General features: G+C 51.7%; 7 protein-coding genes across 7 annotated transcripts; 3 read left to right on the top strand and 4 right to left on the bottom strand.

The window, feature by feature from the left end:
* Positions 1–3,694: 3,694 nt before the first annotated feature.
* On the bottom strand, positions 3,695–6,096 carry NECHADRAFT_57980 (uncharacterized protein). The gene is made up of 3 exons (XM_003045854.1): positions 5,918–6,096; positions 4,588–5,851; positions 3,695–4,534 (listed from the first exon to the last, which is right to left on the bottom strand). The coding sequence occupies exons 1-3, from the start codon at positions 5,997–5,999 to the stop codon at positions 4,321–4,323; spliced, it is 1,560 nt and encodes a 519-aa protein (XP_003045900.1). The 5' UTR covers positions 6,000–6,096; the 3' UTR covers positions 3,695–4,320.
* Positions 6,097–6,514: 418 nt separating this feature from the next.
* NECHADRAFT_33889 (uncharacterized protein) lies at positions 6,515–8,507 on the top strand (the record flags this gene model as incomplete). Its single annotated transcript, XM_003046425.1, has 2 exons — positions 6,515–6,615; positions 6,665–8,507. 2 exons carry the CDS (start codon positions 6,515–6,517, stop codon positions 8,505–8,507), a joined length of 1,944 nt encoding a protein of 647 aa, XP_003046471.1.
* A 273-nt stretch (positions 8,508–8,780) lies between these two features.
* NECHADRAFT_15043 (uncharacterized protein) lies at positions 8,781–9,845 on the bottom strand (the record flags this gene model as incomplete). Its single annotated transcript, XM_003045853.2, has 1 exon — positions 8,781–9,845. A coding segment is annotated over one exon (1,065 nt), but the record flags the coding sequence as incomplete, so codon positions are not given.
* A 1,335-nt stretch (positions 9,846–11,180) lies between these two features.
* Positions 11,181–12,251, top strand: NECHADRAFT_90830 (uncharacterized protein; the record flags this gene model as incomplete). Its single annotated transcript, XM_003046424.1, has 5 exons — positions 11,181–11,442; positions 11,496–11,758; positions 11,808–11,946; positions 11,993–12,135; positions 12,171–12,251. The coding sequence occupies 5 exons, from the start codon at positions 11,181–11,183 to the stop codon at positions 12,249–12,251; spliced, it is 888 nt and encodes a 295-aa protein (XP_003046470.1).
* A 1,122-nt stretch (positions 12,252–13,373) lies between these two features.
* On the top strand, positions 13,374–14,415 carry NECHADRAFT_66211 (uncharacterized protein; the record flags this gene model as incomplete). The annotated part of the gene is made up of 1 exon (XM_003046423.1): positions 13,374–14,415. Exon 1 carries the CDS (start codon positions 13,510–13,512, stop codon positions 14,413–14,415), a length of 906 nt encoding a protein of 301 aa, XP_003046469.1. The 5' UTR covers positions 13,374–13,509.
* A 1,838-nt stretch (positions 14,416–16,253) lies between these two features.
* Positions 16,254–16,894, bottom strand: NECHADRAFT_73460 (uncharacterized protein). The gene is made up of 3 exons (XM_003045852.1): positions 16,785–16,894; positions 16,584–16,714; positions 16,254–16,531 (listed from the first exon to the last, which is right to left on the bottom strand). Exons 1-3 carry the CDS (start codon positions 16,836–16,838, stop codon positions 16,498–16,500), a joined length of 219 nt encoding a protein of 72 aa, XP_003045898.1. The 5' UTR covers positions 16,839–16,894; the 3' UTR covers positions 16,254–16,497.
* Positions 16,895–18,329: 1,435 nt separating this feature from the next.
* Positions 18,330–19,319, bottom strand: NECHADRAFT_25838 (uncharacterized protein; the record flags this gene model as incomplete). Its single annotated transcript, XM_003045851.1, has 1 exon — positions 18,330–19,319. A coding segment is annotated over one exon (990 nt), but the record flags the coding sequence as incomplete, so codon positions are not given.
* Positions 19,320–19,550: the final 231 nt, after the last annotated feature.

Genomic DNA, 19,550 nt, shown 5'->3' with positions numbered 1-19,550 from the left:
GCGATGGAGCACCCGGGCGCGCAACGGCGGGAGATGGAAGCGACCGTGGAAGAAGTTGGAGGGGGTGGGGACGGGCGATAAAAAAAAAGTTGTCGACAGTTGGAGAAGTTAGTGATGGTTGGAAAATGAGGGACGATTTTGAGGGATCGTGAAATGCCGATGTTGGTTATTCGCTTCGTTTCCTCGCCGCAATCAACAAATGACAAACAAGTCCACAACTGTTTCCGCTATGTCGTTTGGCGTTTTGTAAGTCGATTCTTGGTCGTCCTTGGAAACAAAACCGTAGTCGAATCCGTGGCTAGAACGCTCGCAGTTCACGCCTTGCCGCTTTATCGAATCAACAATGTTCCAGCGCCTTGTCGACAAACACCATGAGGCGTAGGAGACAAAAAAGAGTAGATGGTGAAAAAAGAGAGGCAAAGTTTCAATGGATTGTGTTAATAATTAGGTAGGCGGCCGAAGCGCAAATCTTCCCCCAGGGGCCAACGCCAGAGAAGAGTCGAGAGCCGGCGGTGGGGTGATGATGGAGGGGATGGAGGGGCTTTTTCCGTAGATCGTGTTTGTTTGCGCTCGCCCAGCGGCGTCTAGAATGATGGCGGCAGCGGGATTGACAAAGTTGTCGCTGTCGACCCTTTTTGAAGAGTATGACAAAAACAGAAGAAAGAACGAAGACGGAGAGGGGGGGTGAAAGCGAAGGAGAGGGAAAAAGGATGAGATGAATGTGGAGGTGAAGGGAAAGGACAGGACAATAAGATGAGGAGTCTAGACGGGGAATGAATGGATGGTGGTCAGTGGCCCGTGGCTCTGGTCGGCGGTTCCAATCAGCGGCCCCAAGCATTTGGCGAGCCCAACAGCTAACAATGAGCAAGGGTCTCAGCAAAGCAAAGGGCGCTGCAGCATTTGTCCATCTTGGGCTGGACACCAGCAGACTATGGCGTCTATCAGCAGCAGCTTGTCGACCGTTGGAAGCCATTAGACTTGCAGCTGGAGAGCTCAACCTCAGCCCGTCTTGGCTAGGACCTCTTGTCGTCGGCGGCGTCGACTGGGTCCGGGCTTGATCTATGATTTTGATTTGATTACACCATTGAAAAAGCCTAGGCAAGCTCGCGCGTAGCCACAAAAGACAAACTCTACGCAGGAATCATGAGGTGCTCTCAACCTTGAGGGCATTCGCTGTCTGTCTGTCCTGTTCCTACATACAGAACCCGAGTTAACAACCTATCAAATCAAAGTGCCCCTCACAGCGATGCAGCAAAACATGGGATGACATCCAGCGACCTTTGCCCAATCGTCTCGGGCCAGCCGGGCCCCCTCCCTCGTCCCATTCTTGGGTCGCCCATCCCGGGTCATGGGTGTGCGGCCAAATTAGCCAGGGAGGGTTGGTGGATTTTGACCTTTTGGCATCCATGATTCCGGGAGAGACACACAGACTCTCTCTTGTCTGTCTTGCAGCCCAACCCAGCCGCTAAAAAATCAAGAAAAACACTTGTGCTCATCGAGAAATTTCCGGCCTAGAAGAACAGACGAACCCACGACGCGCAGGGATCTACAGGAGCAAGGGGGGGCCACCATGCATGGCATTTGCATGGAGGTCTGTCTGTCAAGAGAAAGTATGTCTTGTCAGAGGTTTGTTTCTCACAAACGAAAGCCTCCTCAAAAAAAAGACTGCACATGATATCTCTAGTCTTCCCTCTCATGTGCATCATCGACAAAGAGCCTGCATAGCAACCCGTCCTTTAAAGACAGATGACGTCGCTCAAATTCCAGTCTCGAAATCTGCCCGTCAAAGACAACACAACACACCTCGCATCAAGACACAGCCACCTGACGCTTGCTGTGGTGTCTAATGCGCTGCTGCACGCGGTTAAAGAGCCAACTCAGCCCAGGCCCCCCCAAGCCCAAAAGGTAAAGAAAAGCCCTCGCCGAGACATTGACTCAATGGCACCATGATGAGCAGAGTGAGAGAGGTAGCCATCTGTGCTACGTTCTGGAAGTCGATGGGCCTTTTCATGCCGACAAATGCCGGCCTCTCACCTACATGCGGATGTCGCGTGTTGTTCTACATAATGACCCCCTTCCAGGCGACATGGTGATCTTCACAACTTGTTGCTCGCTCACGCTGGGAATCAACTCTGTTACGACATGGCTTCAATGCCTTCATCTCGCATCCTGGCCCATTCCATCGATCAGGTCGATCCATCCCCTGGTCCAGTCTATGGCCACCCGGAAGCGTCCCCCGCTAAACCCATGAAAGGACGCCGTCTCCTCTGCGGATCACCGCTGTCCTGGGATTTAATCTACGAGTGTCAATCTCCCGTCTCGTGTCTTTTTGACGGGCCCTCCGTCCGTCCATCATGAATTGTCCGTCCGTAAAACTCTCTTGGTTGCCTCCCATTGGGGACTCTAAAACACTGGCCTCCCACATGCGACCTCTTTCTTTCATGCACCCGCGTAGACGCCCAGCAGCTCCCGAGACCCAATGTGCATGTTGCAAAAAGCCCGACTTTGCCATTGACTCCCAGAAACCCCATGTTCAAGCTACCAGAGCCCAACGTTGGCGCCATCAACTCCCCATGTTCACCATCGCAGGCCCCCTTTACCGAGACATTTTTTGCGCAAAAGAATCCGCTAATCCCGCTCCCTACTCTATCCCGACGCTGCGGCACTCCCTGTTGTAGAGGCCTTCCCACTCTGGGTATTCTGCCTCGTGGAAGACAAGTTTCTTTGGCAGGGGGGGGTGTTCGTTGCCCCCCTGGTCTTCGGAGCACGGTATCCCAATCTGGAAGGGGGGTTTTCCCCGATGGCAATTTAACCACCACGTTGTTGTTACAAAGAGCATCGTGGGTAGCCCTCATTCATGCGCCCTTATGCGCTATTGTGTGTACCCTCGTGCGTACAGCACTCTATGTCCGGGCACTTGCTTTGCCGTATACTTGAAACCGGGTCCGTCATGTTGCTTTAATATGCGTAAGCATCCGTTCTCTTCCCGTGGACATGATGAGCCGCAGTGTGACAAGACCATTAATGCTTGGGCGAGCCAGGCGTACACAGCTTGTGTCAAGTATATCAATAGCGTCAGGGGATATTGAAAAAATATAAAATAAAAAATAAAAAAAAAGAGATCGAACTGTAGAAGGGCGATGATGGTAAATGTCAAGTGTCAAAAAATGCAAAAAGAGAATGTCCTCCTGCATCAGCTACCTCTGCTCAGGGTCGCGGGTCATGAATCAGGCATTGTGGGGCACTACCAAGACCCCATACACAGTAAGTTCAACAATAAATGTTTGGTTGACGTTGACGAGCGTGAGCTCACAACTGAGAGTCAAGTGGCTAGCACTAGACAAGTTGTTGTCGCGGCGCTGACCATCGATGTCAGGTGCCAGATGTCGTTTTGGGTCGGACGCAGTCGTTCCCGGGGGTGCCCGTGAGGGCGATCAACAGTAGTTGCATGCAATGCATCAGTAGTTTTACCTGGATTCGAACCGGCGCAGTCAAGCTGCAGGTAGATGTCCGGGTGCGTTATCAGCCCCAGACCAATCCCAACCCTTACCAGCTGAGGCAGCGAGCTAGGTGGACATTCTCTGCGAAGAGAAAGCAAAATTTCGTCTTATAAAGACCCACTCATCCCTCCTTGTAGGCAGCCTAAGATCTCATTCATCAGTCACAGCATATACCACCAATTGATGATCAGATACTCAAGTCAATAAAGAATCAATTGCTATGAACCTGGAATAACTGAACCGTGGCCCCATGAAACGCCAAAGCCTCTGCAACCAATTCCGCCTGCGTATGATTGGGACTAGAATACAACAAGCTGCTATGGCATCAAGATGTGAACGCCGTCAACCTCAGTCTTTCGTTGTCCACCAGTCCCAACCATGCCGGGATTGGCCTTCAGTTTTGTTCCGTTGCGCGCCATGAAATCCCGTCGTGTCTAAAGTGCACCCATCCAACTTTTGTAATCCATCAAAACATTGCTTTGCCTCCAGGTGTCATCAGCATTGTGGGCTAGTATGGAGGCTATGGTTAATTGATCGAGCCCAGAGTAGACAGCAGGAGACAAGACCAAGGTCAACAGTCAACTGCATACTTCTCTGGCCTGGCGTGAAGTAGCGAAAAAAAAGTTTCGATGCCGCTTAAGCGAGCAACGGGGTATAAATGCCGTGGTCGTGTCTACATGAATGAGATGTCATCCAAGTGACGGCATCATCATATCTTGTCGAGCTGATGTCGATAGCAAAATTCTGCCCCCAGGACGCCTGAGAAAGTCGCAAGAGAAAAAGAGGAAAAGAAATCGAGACGAAATGCACAGGAAAACGCTCAGATCTGGCCTTTGATATCAACCTTTCGGAACGCGGCCGATCGTGCACCCTCAAAGAGGGGCCCGGCCTTGCCAGTCAGGAAAGCGATGTAATCTGTTCGATCTTCCAGCAAATGTTGACCTTGTTGGTCGATGATAAACTGAGCTGCATCAGCATCAGACTCGAATCCGAGTTCCTCAGTGATGAAGCGGAGCTTGACATCCGGCTTGTATCTGTGTCACAGTTAGTACGGTTCAGTTGGATCACATAACAGAGGGTCACTTACGATCTGCAAATGTTGCACAAAGCAGCAAGCCGCTCCCGGACAACAAACATATCCATCAGGTATGCGCCCATGTTGGGCGTGTCCAGGTACAGCTGGAAGAACTTGTGATAGTTCCCCAGCGCCAGAGACGATCGCACTTCCAAAGCATGCTTGATCGGCTTCTCCTCCTTCTCTGCTGCGGTTAGATCTGCCATGGTGTCGTTCAGGCCGGTTCGGTTGGCAGTGTGGATAAAGTAAAGGATACGATACGCCTTGAATTCAATGGGGTTGCCCTTCAGGCCCAGAGCATACAGTGATCGCAGCTGGGTCTGACATTGATTATACTCACCGATATCCCCCTTCTCCAAGGCAATTCGGGCATGGATTTCATAGACGGAAACAGTAAAGTCGTTCTTGAGATGTTGCACAGTCAGGTCTTGACGCATCGACTTGAACTGATCACAAATGTACGAATAGTTGCTCTCCCTCTTCCATTTCTTCTTGAGAAGATCCAGGGTCTGGCGCAGAACACGTTCGGGTCTGACCTTGGACGGAACTGGAGGGGCTGTGAGACGAAGATACTTCTTCTCCAGTACTTCGCATGTGCCGGTGATGGGTCCAGATGATGGCGGAGGCGGGCTGGGCGATCTGAACGCCTTGTATTCGGTCTCGAACCGGCGCTTGCGCTTGTTGGCTTCCTTCTGGAACTTACTTGATCTTGGGGGTGACTCGTCCAAGGAGGCGCGCTTTTCGGGTGAAGGGTAGGTGATGCGATCTTGAAGAGAAGATCGCGAGTTAGTAGAGCGCCACGGGGGCTGAGAGTTGTCATCATTTGCAAAATCGGCAGATTTCCTCTTCTTAGGATTCAGGGGCTCGCGGATATGGGATGGGGAGGAATGCATGCTGCGCTTCATTTCGGCGTCACGTTCGGCTCTGACTAAGGCCTGAGGAAGGGGCATGCTGTCCCAGTCGATGGTGTAGAGTGTGTCGTTCTCTTTAGCGGAACCGATGGTGCTCTTAAGCTTGGCTTCGATGTCCGCTCGAGATACGGAAGGGTCGTCATTCTGGGGGAGGAAGGATCGCTGGACGTAGCTCCGAACAGATTCGGGCCAGTCAACTTTTGACTTGGCCTGCTCGGGTGCTGGGGTTGCACCATTCACGGGCGAGGCAGTAGACATTTGGGGTTGCACGGGGGGCGGTGGAGGCACGTATCCGGCGTAGGGAGCTGCTGGTGCTCCGTATTGACCAAATCCCTGGCGTACGGGAACGGGGATGAAGGCAGGATCTGTGACAGGAGTCAGCATCGTCGTGATAGGAGTGTGTTTGGCGAACGGCCGAAGGGTGGACTCACTTGTTGGATACGCATAGTTGCCTGGGGCGGTTTGCTGCGTGACGCTCGGCGCTGGCTGCGCCGCTGGCCAACTTGGCATCATGATGTCGAAAGGCTAGCGGAGGAAGGGGTTAGTTTTACAAGATGGGCTGGGGAGAGAGACGATGCTAGAGTTGCAGTTGTAGATGGCAGAACAGCTGCTTGGGCGGTGATGGTCGTTGGGAAGAAAGCGGAGGCATTTTCGTGGTGCAACTGCCCGTGACGGTGGCGGTAAAGTCCCGTGATCTGTCGGAAAAACTGCGGCGTCAGACCTCGTGCGCGCTCCACGATTCATGGCTGTATGTGGGGCCGGTGACTTCGAGGGGCCGGCCGATGCCTACGTCCTTGACAGCAGATACCACTCAACATCACGAATACTTGAACTCTCGATCACACCTTAACTTGATACATACGAAGACGAGGTATTTCTCATAATTTGAGGCTTGACTTGACATTTCCATATCTCGAATATCTATCAACTAGTTCCCTTTGATACAAGACGACCCCCACTTGCATCATCGCTCATCCCAATATCCAACCAACTTCACTCTACCACTCAACTTTGTTTCCATATGACGGATGTTTTTAAAGCACATCGATCTTACTACTGCTTTAAGGCCCTCGTATCTTACAGACGAGGTGCTTCTGTTTGTTCAGGATAACGTTGGCTTGTATGAGGGGTAAGTTGCTCGTTAGCGCGGTGAGTGAATCTCGTTGACATGGTCGCAGCAAGTACAAGCTTCCCAATCAGCAAAATGGACAGGTTTACTTAACCTCACATCGGGTTTGCTACGTCGATCAGAAGGAACCTCGTACAAACTCGGTTGCGTTGGACCTGAAGGATGTGGACCGTTACGAGTTCTACGCCGGCTTTCTCAAGTCATCAGCCAAGGTGACATTGTTCCCGAAGCCCCCCAAGCGAGCATCCTACCACAGCCGCGCCATCTCAAACGCCTCCAGCTCGGTGAGGAATGTCTCTGGCTCTCCGGGACATTCAGAAAGCGGTTATCGGCCACCCCCGGAGCCACCGGCTGCCAAGAGTTCGACATGGGTCTGTACAATATGCAGTTTCTCTAACCCCGTCCCATCCAACTTTGATCCGACAACCGCCAACGCCCATACTCCTCTTCCGCCATGCCTTGCGTGTGGAATCAAACCAACTTTGACTCACGTTTTAAAGGCGGCCATCTCTGGTGCAAATAACCGTACAGCGCCATCTCCGGCTCTCGCCTCCCCTCTCCCTTTACGGCCAGGGCCATCTGATTCTCGACCTTTGTCTGAGAATTTGGATCAAATACCAACACCCAGTTTACTGGATACCTCAAATGGCTCGGATTCGTCTGCTTCGTTCCCATGCCCACGATGCACCTTCTCGAACCACCCTTCATTGATGTCCTGCGAGATGTGCGGTGCCCCCCTTATATCTCAGGATATCCCATCAGCTATTCAGCAAAGTTCAACATCCGATGCAACGAGGATTGATTCTCCCGGCCCTACCCTTGATCAAAGCAAGGGTGGCAAGGGCGGGACTGACGCATATGAATGTGTTAAGCTTTCTTTTCGAAGGGGAGGCGAAAAGATCTTCTATGAACGATTGAAGGGGTCCATGACGCAGCGCAAGTGGCTGCTCCAAGATGCGCCTCCCGCCCCAAAGAGCAATCAGATGGCAGATGAAGCGAACAGTTCTGACTCGGGTACTGGAGCATCAGCGGGGAGAACCAAGGGGGTGGGCATTGCCGGACTGGAACAACTGGGTCTGAATATGCGAAAGAACAACGAACTGCTGATCGGCAGCGCCTTTGAGGATTTGGAGGCCCTCATGTCATCCGCCAAGGAGGTGATTGCCCTCGCCGAGCGCTTCGCAAGGCAGACAAACAATGGCCAGGGAAACGCATCGGCGGAGGAAAACGCCATCTTAGCAGAGTCGGCAAGTCAGCTGGGCCTCATCACAACAAAGGACATCGTTGGTGGCGGCAGCTCCGAGTCACTTTATCTGTCAGAACTGTCAAGAAACTTGGCAGAGTTTCTTACCGATGACTCGAGAGGCGTCCTCAAAAAAGCAGGCGGCATCATCACGCTCGTCGATTTGTGGGCCATGTTCAACAGAGCCCGCGGCGGTGTTGAACTTGTCAGTCCGGCGGACTTTGAGAAAGCTGCTAGGCTTTGGAGCAAGCTTAAGCTCCCCGTCCGCCTGCGCACCTTTCGCAGTGGTGTCATGGTGGTCCAGAGCCGTGACCGCACGGACGGGACCACCGTCAGGGCCATCCTTGCATGGCTACAAGACCTACACGAGTTTCCTCCAGATCGCGAGGTACCCTGGGACTGGCAGGTGTTTGGTCGAGGTGTGACTGCTCAAGAAGCTGCCGAGCGATTCGGCTGGAGTCTTGGTGTTGCTGAGGAAGAGCTGCTCATGGCAGAGGAACGAGGGGAGCTGTGTCGTGAGGAGGGACTAGAGGGCCTCAAGTTCTGGGTCAACTATATCAATCCGGGTGACCATAAGAAACACAGGACCAAAGCAGAGAAGGAAAACGATGCAGTTATGAAGGCGTTGAAAGCGAGCGGGTTGTTATGACTAGATCAGGCGCGGTGTGATTAGGAACCGTAGACTATATTAACCACATATTCCACAATGGAGAGGGAGGACGATGCAGAAGATCGCGTTGAACGAAGTATTGGTATTAAAACAGTTATCCGTCATGAAAAGCAAAGGTATATCCGTACAATCGTGAGTATTACCGCAAACTCCCCCTGTACCATCCGTTTCAACTCCTGGGCCTTGAACATCGACTCAAGCCCTCCCACATGTAACAAATCCGCTGGGCATGTGCCCGACATGAAGCATTCATCAAACAACAACGTGCGTGGACAGATGCTCGACGGCCTCCTTGATGGATCGCAGCATCCGTTGGTTGACGCAGAAAGGACATCGCACTGGTCGATCATCACGCGCAATGGGTCCTTCCGAGTTGATTGGGGTCAGAGTAAGGTCCGTACTCAGGTCGTGGGCCGGTGTCGACGTGTAGCGGTGGACAGATGAAGCACGCCCACCAGGAGTGGTGATGATGCCGGGTGGTGGGAGTCCGGCTCTCTCTGCTCGTTCGCGTTCCTCGCGTACTGCCGCGGCCTGCTCCTCGGCAGCTTGTTCTTCCTGTTGAAGCTGGCGCAAGGCATTCTGCAACACCACCTCGGGGTCATCGTCTGCGTAGATGGGCTGGTCCGGCTGTGGTGGAGGGATAGAGGGCGGGTCGGGAGCGACCATTGGAGGGGGCGGTGGTGGTGGTTGAGGGCTCGTGATTCTTCGAACGATTTCGTCGCGAGCAAGCGCACACGTGTTGAGGCTTGGCTCGATGCCGACAACGCGAAGAACTTCCTCTCGAATGGCGGCTGGGCTGGTCTCGGATGCAATGTTCATGAAGCGGGGAATGCAGTCCGCCAGGTACGCGATATCCTCAGCCGGGTTCATACCTCCGTCGCCGTGGCGGCGCTGCCTTCGGATCAAAAGACCGTAACGTTTCTTGAATCGGTGAATCCAGCCGGGAGAAAACTCGGGCGGGTTCTCATCCTTGTATCGCGGAAGCTGGTTGAAGATGGACTTGGCCTTCTCGCCCAGCTCTTCGTTGGTAGGCTGCCGACCGGATGCTTGGACTTGCTGGTACCAGATGAGGACGAGCTTCTCGACGTCGGGCCAATTTCCGTATCGCAGCCGCGAGCCAGACAACTGGGGATTGTCGCTATCCAGACGCGAGTACTTTGGCGACAGCGAATGGGAGACGGTGGACTGGCTGATCTGCTGGCCGTACTGCGAGTAGAACCACTCTATGCAGGCTTTGTGAGAAGGACGGATAGTCTGACCGTTAGCCCAGCGGCGCAGAGCCCGACGCTGGTCAAGGGTGAGGGAATGCCTCTCCTTGGGCGTCGTCGCGGCCCGGGCAACGGCCTCGAGGTGATCGACGGTACCGACCTGGGCAACCTGGGAGACGGGCGAGAGGGCGGAGGCGGGAGCGGCAAGCCCGGGGTCCATAGCCGGGTCCGACATGCCTATGGGCGTATGAAGGGTTTATTCGATTAAGGGGAGATAGGTACGGAGCAGATGAGAGAAGAATGCCCCGTTGATGCGGGGGATGAGCAGCCACGTGACCTGGCGTCCAGCCGAATGCAATTCGGCAGGAGCGCTGAGATCGTGGCTGCCGATGCAAGGCGGCATGGCAGGGGATAGTCGAGTCTACGAAAACAAAAAGAATTATCATCGGCTTTAAAGCCAGTCAAGAAAAGCCGTTTCTTTTTCCAATTGATGCGATCAAACGATCCATTTGCACATGCGAGCTCGACAGTGTACTATGTTGCCCTAGTCTTTCTGGACAAAGCATGTCAAGATAGAAGCCTTAAACGGGGTGGTTAGCGCCGCAGGGGTAAGATCAACCCATTTAGCATAGCAGCATTGACCGCGCTCCTCGGCCACACTAGATTACCTATGGTGACGGGGCACGCGGACGTACAAAAACCGGAGACACCAGGACGGACGACTGCGCCCGGTCAAGTCAATAAAGAGTCTTCACCTTATAGCCTAAATATAAGCTAAATAAGAGATGATAATAAGAAGCAAGATCATAAATCTTTGAATATCTTACTTATTATATTAAGGGCCTTTCTTACGTTAAAAAGCAGAGCTATTGACTCATGTCTTATGGTTTTTTTATGACTGCGTGACGGGCTTCTGCAAGGATACATATGAAGCCGTCTTGCCCACCCCTTGGATATAGACACTCAGTCAGAAGATGAATTGTTCATTCTCCTTCCAATCACTCACTGCATGAGCGTCAAGCCATTGCTCGCAAAATATTTTCCCAGTAGGATCAGATTTCTCACGTACTCGAACCATGTCGTCGAGCGTCGCAACCAATCCGGCCAACCCGCGTTTGAGATGGTAGCCGTGACCGCAAATGTTCTAGGCCCCGAGGCACAGTTAAAACCCTGTATTTCTGAGCTCCCCAAGAGAAATGCAACCGTTCGGAAAGAATGGCAAGTCGTTTCCAGCGGGGTTCCCTGCTCGTATGTCGTCGCAACCCCTAAATCCCTGGCCAGTGGATATGGAATGTGTGGGTAGATAAACTGCATTCCTCTGCCCTCGAGCGATGGAGACTCGTCTCTCATTCTCTGAAGGATATTCTTGGCCTGCAGTCTCTCACAGGGCCGATAGTTTACTCCTTCAACCAGCTCTTGCATTGATTTGCAGCAATCTGCGACAATGTCTTCCCAAAAGACAGCCCTCGTAACGGGCACTAGCAAGGGTGGCATTGGAGATTACCTCGCCCGAGAACTCCACAGCAGGGGATTTCGAGTCTTTGCGACAGCTCGAAGTCCTGCAAAGGTTGAACATCTCAAGGAGATGGGCCTGGACATTGTGTTACTTGAAGTGACAGACTCGGACTCGATCAAGAAGGCCGTCGAGAAAGTGACTGAGGCCACGGGAGGAAAACTGGATATCCTCGTTAACAATTCGGGTGTTGGTTCGTTTTATCAACTGATACCACACTCAAAAATGAATGTTAATCGTCTTCAGGCTATATGGCGTCTTTGCTGGATGCAGATATGTCTCCAGCCAAAGCCATGTTCGATGTCAACGTCTGGGCCGTCTTGGAAGTGACCCAGGCATTCAGCCCTTTGCTGATTGCTTCCAAAGGAACTATCGTCAACATTGGCTCAGTGGCTGGAAGACTCCCAATCCCATTCGAGGGCATCTACAATATTAGCAAGGCGGCACTGGAGCATCTTTCAAGGCAGATGCGCGTCGAGTTTGCCCCTTTTGACGTGAAGGTGGTGCATGTAAGTTTCTTTACTTGAGAAGGTGTCGAACCAAGCTAAGTATGTACAGGTGGTTACTGGAGGAATCAAGACTGGCTTCTTTGCACATGCAGAGGAGACAGAACTCCCTGAAACCTCGCCCTACTATCCTGGCCGAGAAGCACTGGGTCCATGGATGAAGGGCGAGGCCAATACGACCCTACAACCGAGTCAGTTATCGTTAATCGCGAGTCTTCGCCCACTAATGCCATACAGCACCTCCCGAGGAGTATGCACGAAGCGTGATTAATAATGTGCTCAAGACATCCCCGACCACATCTCAATGGGTTGGCTACGGCACATTCGTCACCTGGTTGGCATCCAAGGTTCTATGGAACACTGCAACGGTGGGATCCCTAGTGACTATGATGAGGAAGCTACTGACAAGTGCTAGGATCTTGTCTTGTGGGCAATGGGAGTTCCCAATCTTAAGAAGGCCATTTTCGGCAGCAAGAGTCAGAGGAAGATTGACTAGCTGTAATTTGTCCACGACAGCGAGAAAAGACATTGCGATGAAGGCGTTATGAGATTTCTTGACAGCTTAACTAGTATCATGAAACACTATTATTTACCTCCACTATTATATGTGCCAAGAATGACATTGATGTGAGGTTGCGTAACATCGTCTGCTATTTGGCAGCGGCTTGTCTTGTAAATGCATGAGGGCGGAGTCGGTCACATTGATTCATGTCTTTCTGACTATTCTCCATGCATGTCATCTATCTCCAATAGTAGTCCAGGAAATAAATATGAAATCATGACATCATGTTTATAGAAGGCGCTTTGAATGCCATCGGTCGTGGCCATGGGTTGTTCGAATTGTAGGTTGCTATGGAGCTCTAGGTTAGCCGTCCTTAGTTGGCAACTCAATTGTGTGACAGCATCCTACTCTCGATATCAAGTATGCAGCAATCTGGGACATGATATTCTCGAACTTGATGGCCAGTCTGATTCCATCAAAACTCTATAGTAGCTGGGTGCATGCAATGCAAAAAAAAGACCCGGCGTGGTTATGCCATGGTCAAGATCGCTTAGTCGGGTCAGCAATTCTCACCAGTCACTCTACGTCTATAACAGCCATTAGCTTATCTCGACCAATTCGTCCCACACGGTCTAACATGAAGAAAGTAAGGTTTGACCTTTTCACAAATTTGGTCAACATATTACTAGATCCATGAAAGATAGGCGATAGCCTAACGAAAGAAGCTCATTTGAGACACCGCAGCCGTCCCAGGGGCTCGGGATTCGCCAGTAACGTTACCACGCGAAGGAGCGTGTAGTGGAGAGCTTATCGCTCTACACGAGATGAGCTTATCCCTGGACAGACCAGAGACCCGGGATCATGTCGATCCATTGCCTCTAGGGGGAGCCCAACGGCCACCGGCGACCCCGCGGACTCTAGGGGAAGGATTCCACTGTAGCCCGGATCGCCGGGCAGACTGTTCCCCGCGCTGAACACGCTATTCCGAGTGGCCGACGCCCCTAAATGCGGGTGGTCTAAGCACCTAATCTTTAGCACCTACAGGACGCACGGGAAAGCATGCTTTTGCTCCAGTTCGTCCAGTCCGTCCCGTCAGCATCTTGCCCCTTACATATCCATTCCTCCGTCATTTCTCACCTCCCTTCAGCATGATGGACGTCAAATAAGCCAGTGTTTTGGGAGCAGCCGCGACGAAACGCCTGTTCTTTTCACCTTATAGCCTCCCTGAATCTCATTAGAGACCCCCCTCATCATGAACAACGCCGAGCTGGCAAGCCTGGACGCGTCCACTTATGCTGGCAGTCAGGATGATCCCCCACCACCCTACCATGGAGGGATAGCCTCTGGCTCTTCCACGGCCGTCTCATCACTGGCCCCAAGCGCCTCCAGAGCCGACACCGGCTCTCAAATGTCCTCAAGCCAGACCTTGGTGAGCGAGTGTGTCAAGACGCCCTACCGTCCTATACCACGCATGCTCAAGGTATCCTGGCAGTGGAACAAGTGGCGGATCTTCTTTATCGGTGATGAAGCTACCCCAAAGATGTTTGCTGTCTCAGAGTACTCTGGCCTGTCTGGCCGTGGGCCCGGCGCCGGGCCGTGCCTGATGATACATAACGGAGCCACTGGAAAGGACCCTATACTGGCGGCCGCTGGAGATGCCTTGCGGGATCCCTGCGATCCACCCAGCAACTTGGAGAGCGTTGTCAATGTCTCTGCACCGCCTTGGATGGAAGATGAAGCCAAGGTCGTGACAGAGATTATGTACACTGGGCTAGCGGAAAGCGAAGAGGTGGTTCATTTCAGATGGGAGATCGAGACAAAGCGAGAAACGGTTCAAGGAACGTCGTATTTGCGCGAGGAGTTTGAATGGCGAATGGTTTCAGCGGATGTGATAACCGACCCCAAATATCCCCACCAATTCCGATTATATCGCGTTGGGGACTCGTTACCGGGCCAAGAAGGGTATCTGGCGACAGCTTCGTGGAAGGAAGCAGCATGGAAGACGTGTAGGATCGAATTCGAAGGCGGCTACGAGAACCTGGGAGAGCGATGGGGAACCATGGTCGTCATGACGGCGCTGAGGATCTGGCAACTTGGTCGGACAGGACAAGCATCTCTGGAGTATGTGGCTGACTGTTTTCATTTTACCAAAGAATAAGCATTGTATCAGGAGTTCAAGGCATCGGAGTAATAAAAGGCCTTGTATTATTAGATCTGTTGAATGACTGGTGTATGTGGTCCTTGAGGGGATCGTCAGCAAGGAGAAACTAGACCCGCATGAGACGGATGACACTATTAGTAGTGGCTTTATTAACCAGGTTCTAGACCATAGCTTGGATCGTCTCTCCACAACCTTCCTTGCTTAGGAATGTTAATACGGCCATCTTATAGAGCGATATCGAGCTATGGGGTAGCCGTTGAGGCTGAAGAACAAACATCCCTCACGTCTCTGCAGAATGAAAGATGTTGTGAGATTTGCATGTAAGCTCTTCCTCCTCTGGGCCTATTTCCACTTGCCACGATTCTTGTCTCTGCGCTTGGTTGGCGCATAGTGGGTGATGTTCGTTCTTAAGCCCCCCGACCAGAGGAGTTTACTAACCAAAGTAACATGGATAGTGATGGCAGATATTGATAGACTTTCCTACTGGCAATGCGATCTCTATTGATCGCCGTGAAAATCAGCAACCGAGGGGATGCTCCCATCCTCCTTGAGATATTATAATTGGCTCGCGAGGCTATAAGTGACACGACGTATAGGGTGGCCATGAACCCGGAAGACGAGCTCATGGTACAACAGATTCATAACTGACAAGTGAGAACAGAGGAAAGGAAACCGTGCGTGTTTTTCACTCAGAAGTCCTCGAAGAGCGTGCGAATATGTGCTCAATGAATAAGAGCTATGTGAAAACTGTTTAAGCTCTCTGGACTTGGTCGCTCACATGCTTTAACAACTACCCTGGCAGCAACTAAGAGACACATGTCAGATTCACCAAGAAGTAACTGGTAACTATGGCAAGTCTAATATTAACCCTCTTCCTTGGGCGATAACCAGTTTAATATCGCTAGGGTATTTGACTCGCAGTCCCCAGTTTCTAGCTTGACCGTGTGTTTTTGCAGATACTTTAAGAACTCTCCGTTAAATACCAACAGCTGAGCTTTACAGGAACATCGAACATGGAGTTTTCTTCTTCTTCCTTTTTGTATCTTGAAGGTTAAAGAGGGTAGATCCGCAAACTGTCGAGCTTGTGGAAAACGATCTCTGCTCTGAACGGTCGTTGCTCATATGGGACGGGTATAGCTAGCTGTTTGTCTTGTTATATGCTGGCATGTAATCATGCTTATCTGGGAAAGGAAACATTTACATGGACAGACGAAAGACATCTTGAGTGGTAATGGTGCTCCCTCTTTACCAGTTGCTGCCCACACGATGCCGTAGCCTCATCACACACTGACCAAGGGTTGTCCGACATCTTCGCCCTTACGATTTTGGGACTGTTGTTACACTGCTTGATTTAGACTGAGGTGACTAATTAACCCGTGGCGGAAATACACTGTCGATATGGTCAAGGCATTCTAGATATTACGGGCTGTGGATCTGATCCTCCTGATAGAGTAAGTTGGCTAAGCTGTTCTTGAGGCCGATGCCGGTGTCGGATGAAAGGCTGATGAAACTTGGGAGGTCATTGGCCTCGGAAACACTTATACTTTGATGCGAGATTCAAGAGTCAGGTCACTGGGAGCAGGCCAAGCTATCACTTGATAGTGTAGGCTGCAGGCTTGCCATTCTGTTGGAATCCGTCCATTCATATCCGGGCGTTGTGCTGATTCAATCGTCACACTTGACCAAATGATTCAATCCTGTCATGTTTCGGAGGCTCCTCTTGGCTTTTTGGAGTGCCTTTGGAAAATGGGAAGAGGTCTTTGGGCGTTGTGCTGTGTTCTCTGAGCTTCTAGGTCCACTGGTCGCCAAATCCGCCCTTGAACCGAGAACAATCTGTGCAACACAACGCGAACTGTCTGATATTGGCGGTAGGAGATAATCGGGTAGACACATTATCGAAAGTCACGCAATAAAGCTGATGGAAATTCTGACATCGTTATGCCGCCAATGGCTGACTCGGCTTTTGTTGGTATCTGAAATCGGCTGTCCGGCTCGATGAACAGCTCATGTCTCCATGACTGATAAATATACACCGCGTCCGCAAGACCGCAAGACCTTGGTCCTTTCTCCGGCCGCCGCTTAGTTCTTCTTGTCCTGCTGGTCGAGGAAGTTCCTGCAACTCCGGTTAGCCGAGGGAAACGTAGCTGAAAGCTGAATTCGCGCACTTGATGAAGTCGGCCTCGTCGGAGCTGGAAGCGTTGATCGGGGGAGCAGCGGTGGCGCTAGGCTTGCTGGAGCTGCCAGACATGGCATACTTGACACCAGCGAACATGGTGCCCAACCAGGCCATGGCCAGCTGCGGGAGAGATTCTAGGTCAGTTTCTTCTGGCGGCGGCGGGGGGGATTCCAATTGAGGGAGGACCAACGTAGTGACCGCCGACCTGCTTGCCGGCAATGGTGTAGTAAGCGACGCCAGCCATTGTGAATGAGGGAATGAGACCGGGATGGGCGAATTGGTTGGTGGACGGAGGGCAATGGGTGGATGTTTAAGGTGTCGCTCGTTGAGATGGAGGCTTTGCCGAGCTGCGCTTCGAGAATTCGGACCTCCGTCGTGCTTGCCTGGAATTGCAGGCCCCAAAGGGGACGAGTTCGGACCCGGCGGTAATACATCGGAGAAATCGGTTATCGGGATCGATCGGATCTTGCCTCCGTCCATCGGTACGTACCTCCTCTTAGACAAGTCATCCAGACCACCATGATAGAAACGTTGTATGTTCTTTTATCTTAGTTAACTGTCACTGATTTGCTCATGAAGACTGAAACCTTTCGGGCTTGGGGACCTATAGACTTGAAGTTTTTCAAGTGAGTGGGCACTAAGAACATTCTGTGTTAGTTAGTGTTAATTTAGCCTATGTGTTGTCGGTTGAGCCCGGAATAGTCACCATCTTCAATAACACGATTTTACTCGTAACTGATTTATAGATTTTAGTTTATTAATAATAATGTTCTAGTGCCTGATTAGACTTGCTCTACGCCAGATATATACTGGGAACTAATAAGTCCGGTATTATGATACCAACGAGACGGCTTCTGCTCCGAGCAATGAGTTGGGATAACAATGGAGCGTCAAGACTGATAGCTTAGGCAGTAACATCTTCGTGAGATCCTAGAAACATGGCCAGTTTTCAAGAGTGCAGCACTGCTAGATACGATTAGTCGAGGAGCAGAAACGGTCCCGTTTCCAGTGTGAATACTTCAGTAAGTGGTTTAGACAGGGCTGCAGCTCTTGGTGCAGCGTTGACCTGTATGACCACCGTGAGTATATGTTCTTTAGTATATCGATCTTCCCTTCCTGGCCACGGAGTCTCACGGATCGCGATGCGAGAACGTAGTAGGCATGCCGTAACGTCTCGAGTGACTTTGATGTGATCGTCGTCTTCTTTGAAGATATGAACAGCTTTCTTAGCCGTATCGTCATCATAGAGGAGAGGATACCGAACTCAAAGTCTTACCACAACTGTCTAATGGATGTGTTTACTGCCTTTTTGTCTATGAGCGGCGTCGCAACTAAGTATATCGAGCTTGGCAGATTTAGTAAGACAACTCCCTCTCTTCTTTCCTATAACGTGAAAGAATGCTCATAATTCCGGGGAAATGGTTTGCCAGCCTGCCAAAGGGAGAAGACAACGATCTTCAAGAGGCGCGGCAACGCATGGACAAGACGCTCAACCGTCTGAAGGACGCCACTCGTCTCGCCATCTTGAGCAACACAGAGGAGATCTACAGTGTCGGATTTGATTTGCAGCCAACTTGATCGGCTCTGCCTAGGTGTCTTCAGGTACATGCTCTTGAGAGCCCCCATTGTCGAAATACACTGGCCCAGAGAAAGTAGCCCCAGAAAAATGTTTGCCACTGCCTTTGCTCTTGTTCACGGTACCGTCAGGCGCATGCACTTGAGAGCCCCCCTTGTCGAAATACACTGGCCCAGAGAAAGTAGCCCCAGCAAAATGTTTGCCACTGCCTTTGCTCTTGTTCACGGTACCGTCAGGAGCGTTGAAAGACGAGTTGGCCGACTTTTTAATCGGGGCTTCTTCTATCGGCCGTCCTGGTTGCCTGGAAGCTGAGTCCCTGATTTGCGATTCCCATCTAATCAGCTCGCCAAGCAGCCTTCTAAAGCCATCATCGTCCGTGGAGCTAAACTTGACCATGTTGCTATGGTTGGCGTGGATGCTGATCGCTTTATAACCCTCAAGGGTAGCCGCGTCCTGAGAGACGACCTTTCCGACCACAGGCAAGGGAAGTTCTTCAAAGAAGCACGTGACCTGAAAATCCCGACCGGCCTCCTGCTGTTCGCGTACCATAGATAAGAACTGATCTTGAATGGACTGGAGGTACTGCTCGTCTGTCTTTAAGATCTCTAACAACGACGTATTGGTGGACTTGAGGATCCTAAGGGCTGAAGCCGGTGCCTTAGCCCAATCGGCCATCCAGGATCCCCTATGAGGCGTGCCTAGGAATATGATGCCCTTTGTGTAGTCGAATATGCCCCTTAAATATAGTTCGGGGCTCCTTCGGGAGAGAAGAATGGCTTCCTTGCAGACAAGGCCGCCGAGGCTATGGGCAACAAAGACTAGCGGTCGAGAGGACGCATTCGACAACTCTCTGTCGAGCGACAGATGGCTCAAGAGGTTCGCGGCATGATCGAACAGCCTATTTGTCGATGCGACCGATTTCTGCACGATGTACGCTTCGTAGCCGTACGTGAGTATGCGAGCTCTGCTGAGCTTGGGCGGCAGGAGCGTCTCGGGCCAAGGTTTGGACTGTCCATTCGCGGTCCAGGTGCTGTCCCGATTGCCAGTCAGACCGTGGACAAAACAGATGTCGATCGTGGCGTCGCGGCAGTCGTGCAGAACTTTAACTCCGGCCGGGAAGGAATGAGCTGGAGTGCTCTGAAAGGGTGGCTCAAGATCGCCTATGGTGAGAGCCTTGAGCTTGTCCAGCGATTCTTGCGCGGGGGAGCCTTGCCCAAAGAGCCTTCTAAAGTAGCTCTTAATGCGATTACGGCGAACCTCCCTTGAAGCCAGCACAAAGGTCTCAAATATGGTAGCAAGGATGGCCACGACCTTGTTCCGCAAGGCGTCAGAAATATGGCGCCGCACATAGACGTCCAATCGCGAAGTAAAGTTCTTGCA

The sequence above is a fragment of the Fusarium vanettenii genome (assembly GCF_000151355.1).
Source record: "Fusarium vanettenii 77-13-4 chromosome 2 genomic scaffold NECHAsca_18_chr2_1_0, whole genome shotgun sequence".
NCBI classification, from domain to species: domain Eukaryota; kingdom Fungi; phylum Ascomycota; class Sordariomycetes; order Hypocreales; family Nectriaceae; genus Fusarium; species Fusarium vanettenii.
This window is presented reverse-complemented; position numbering and strand designations above follow the sequence as displayed.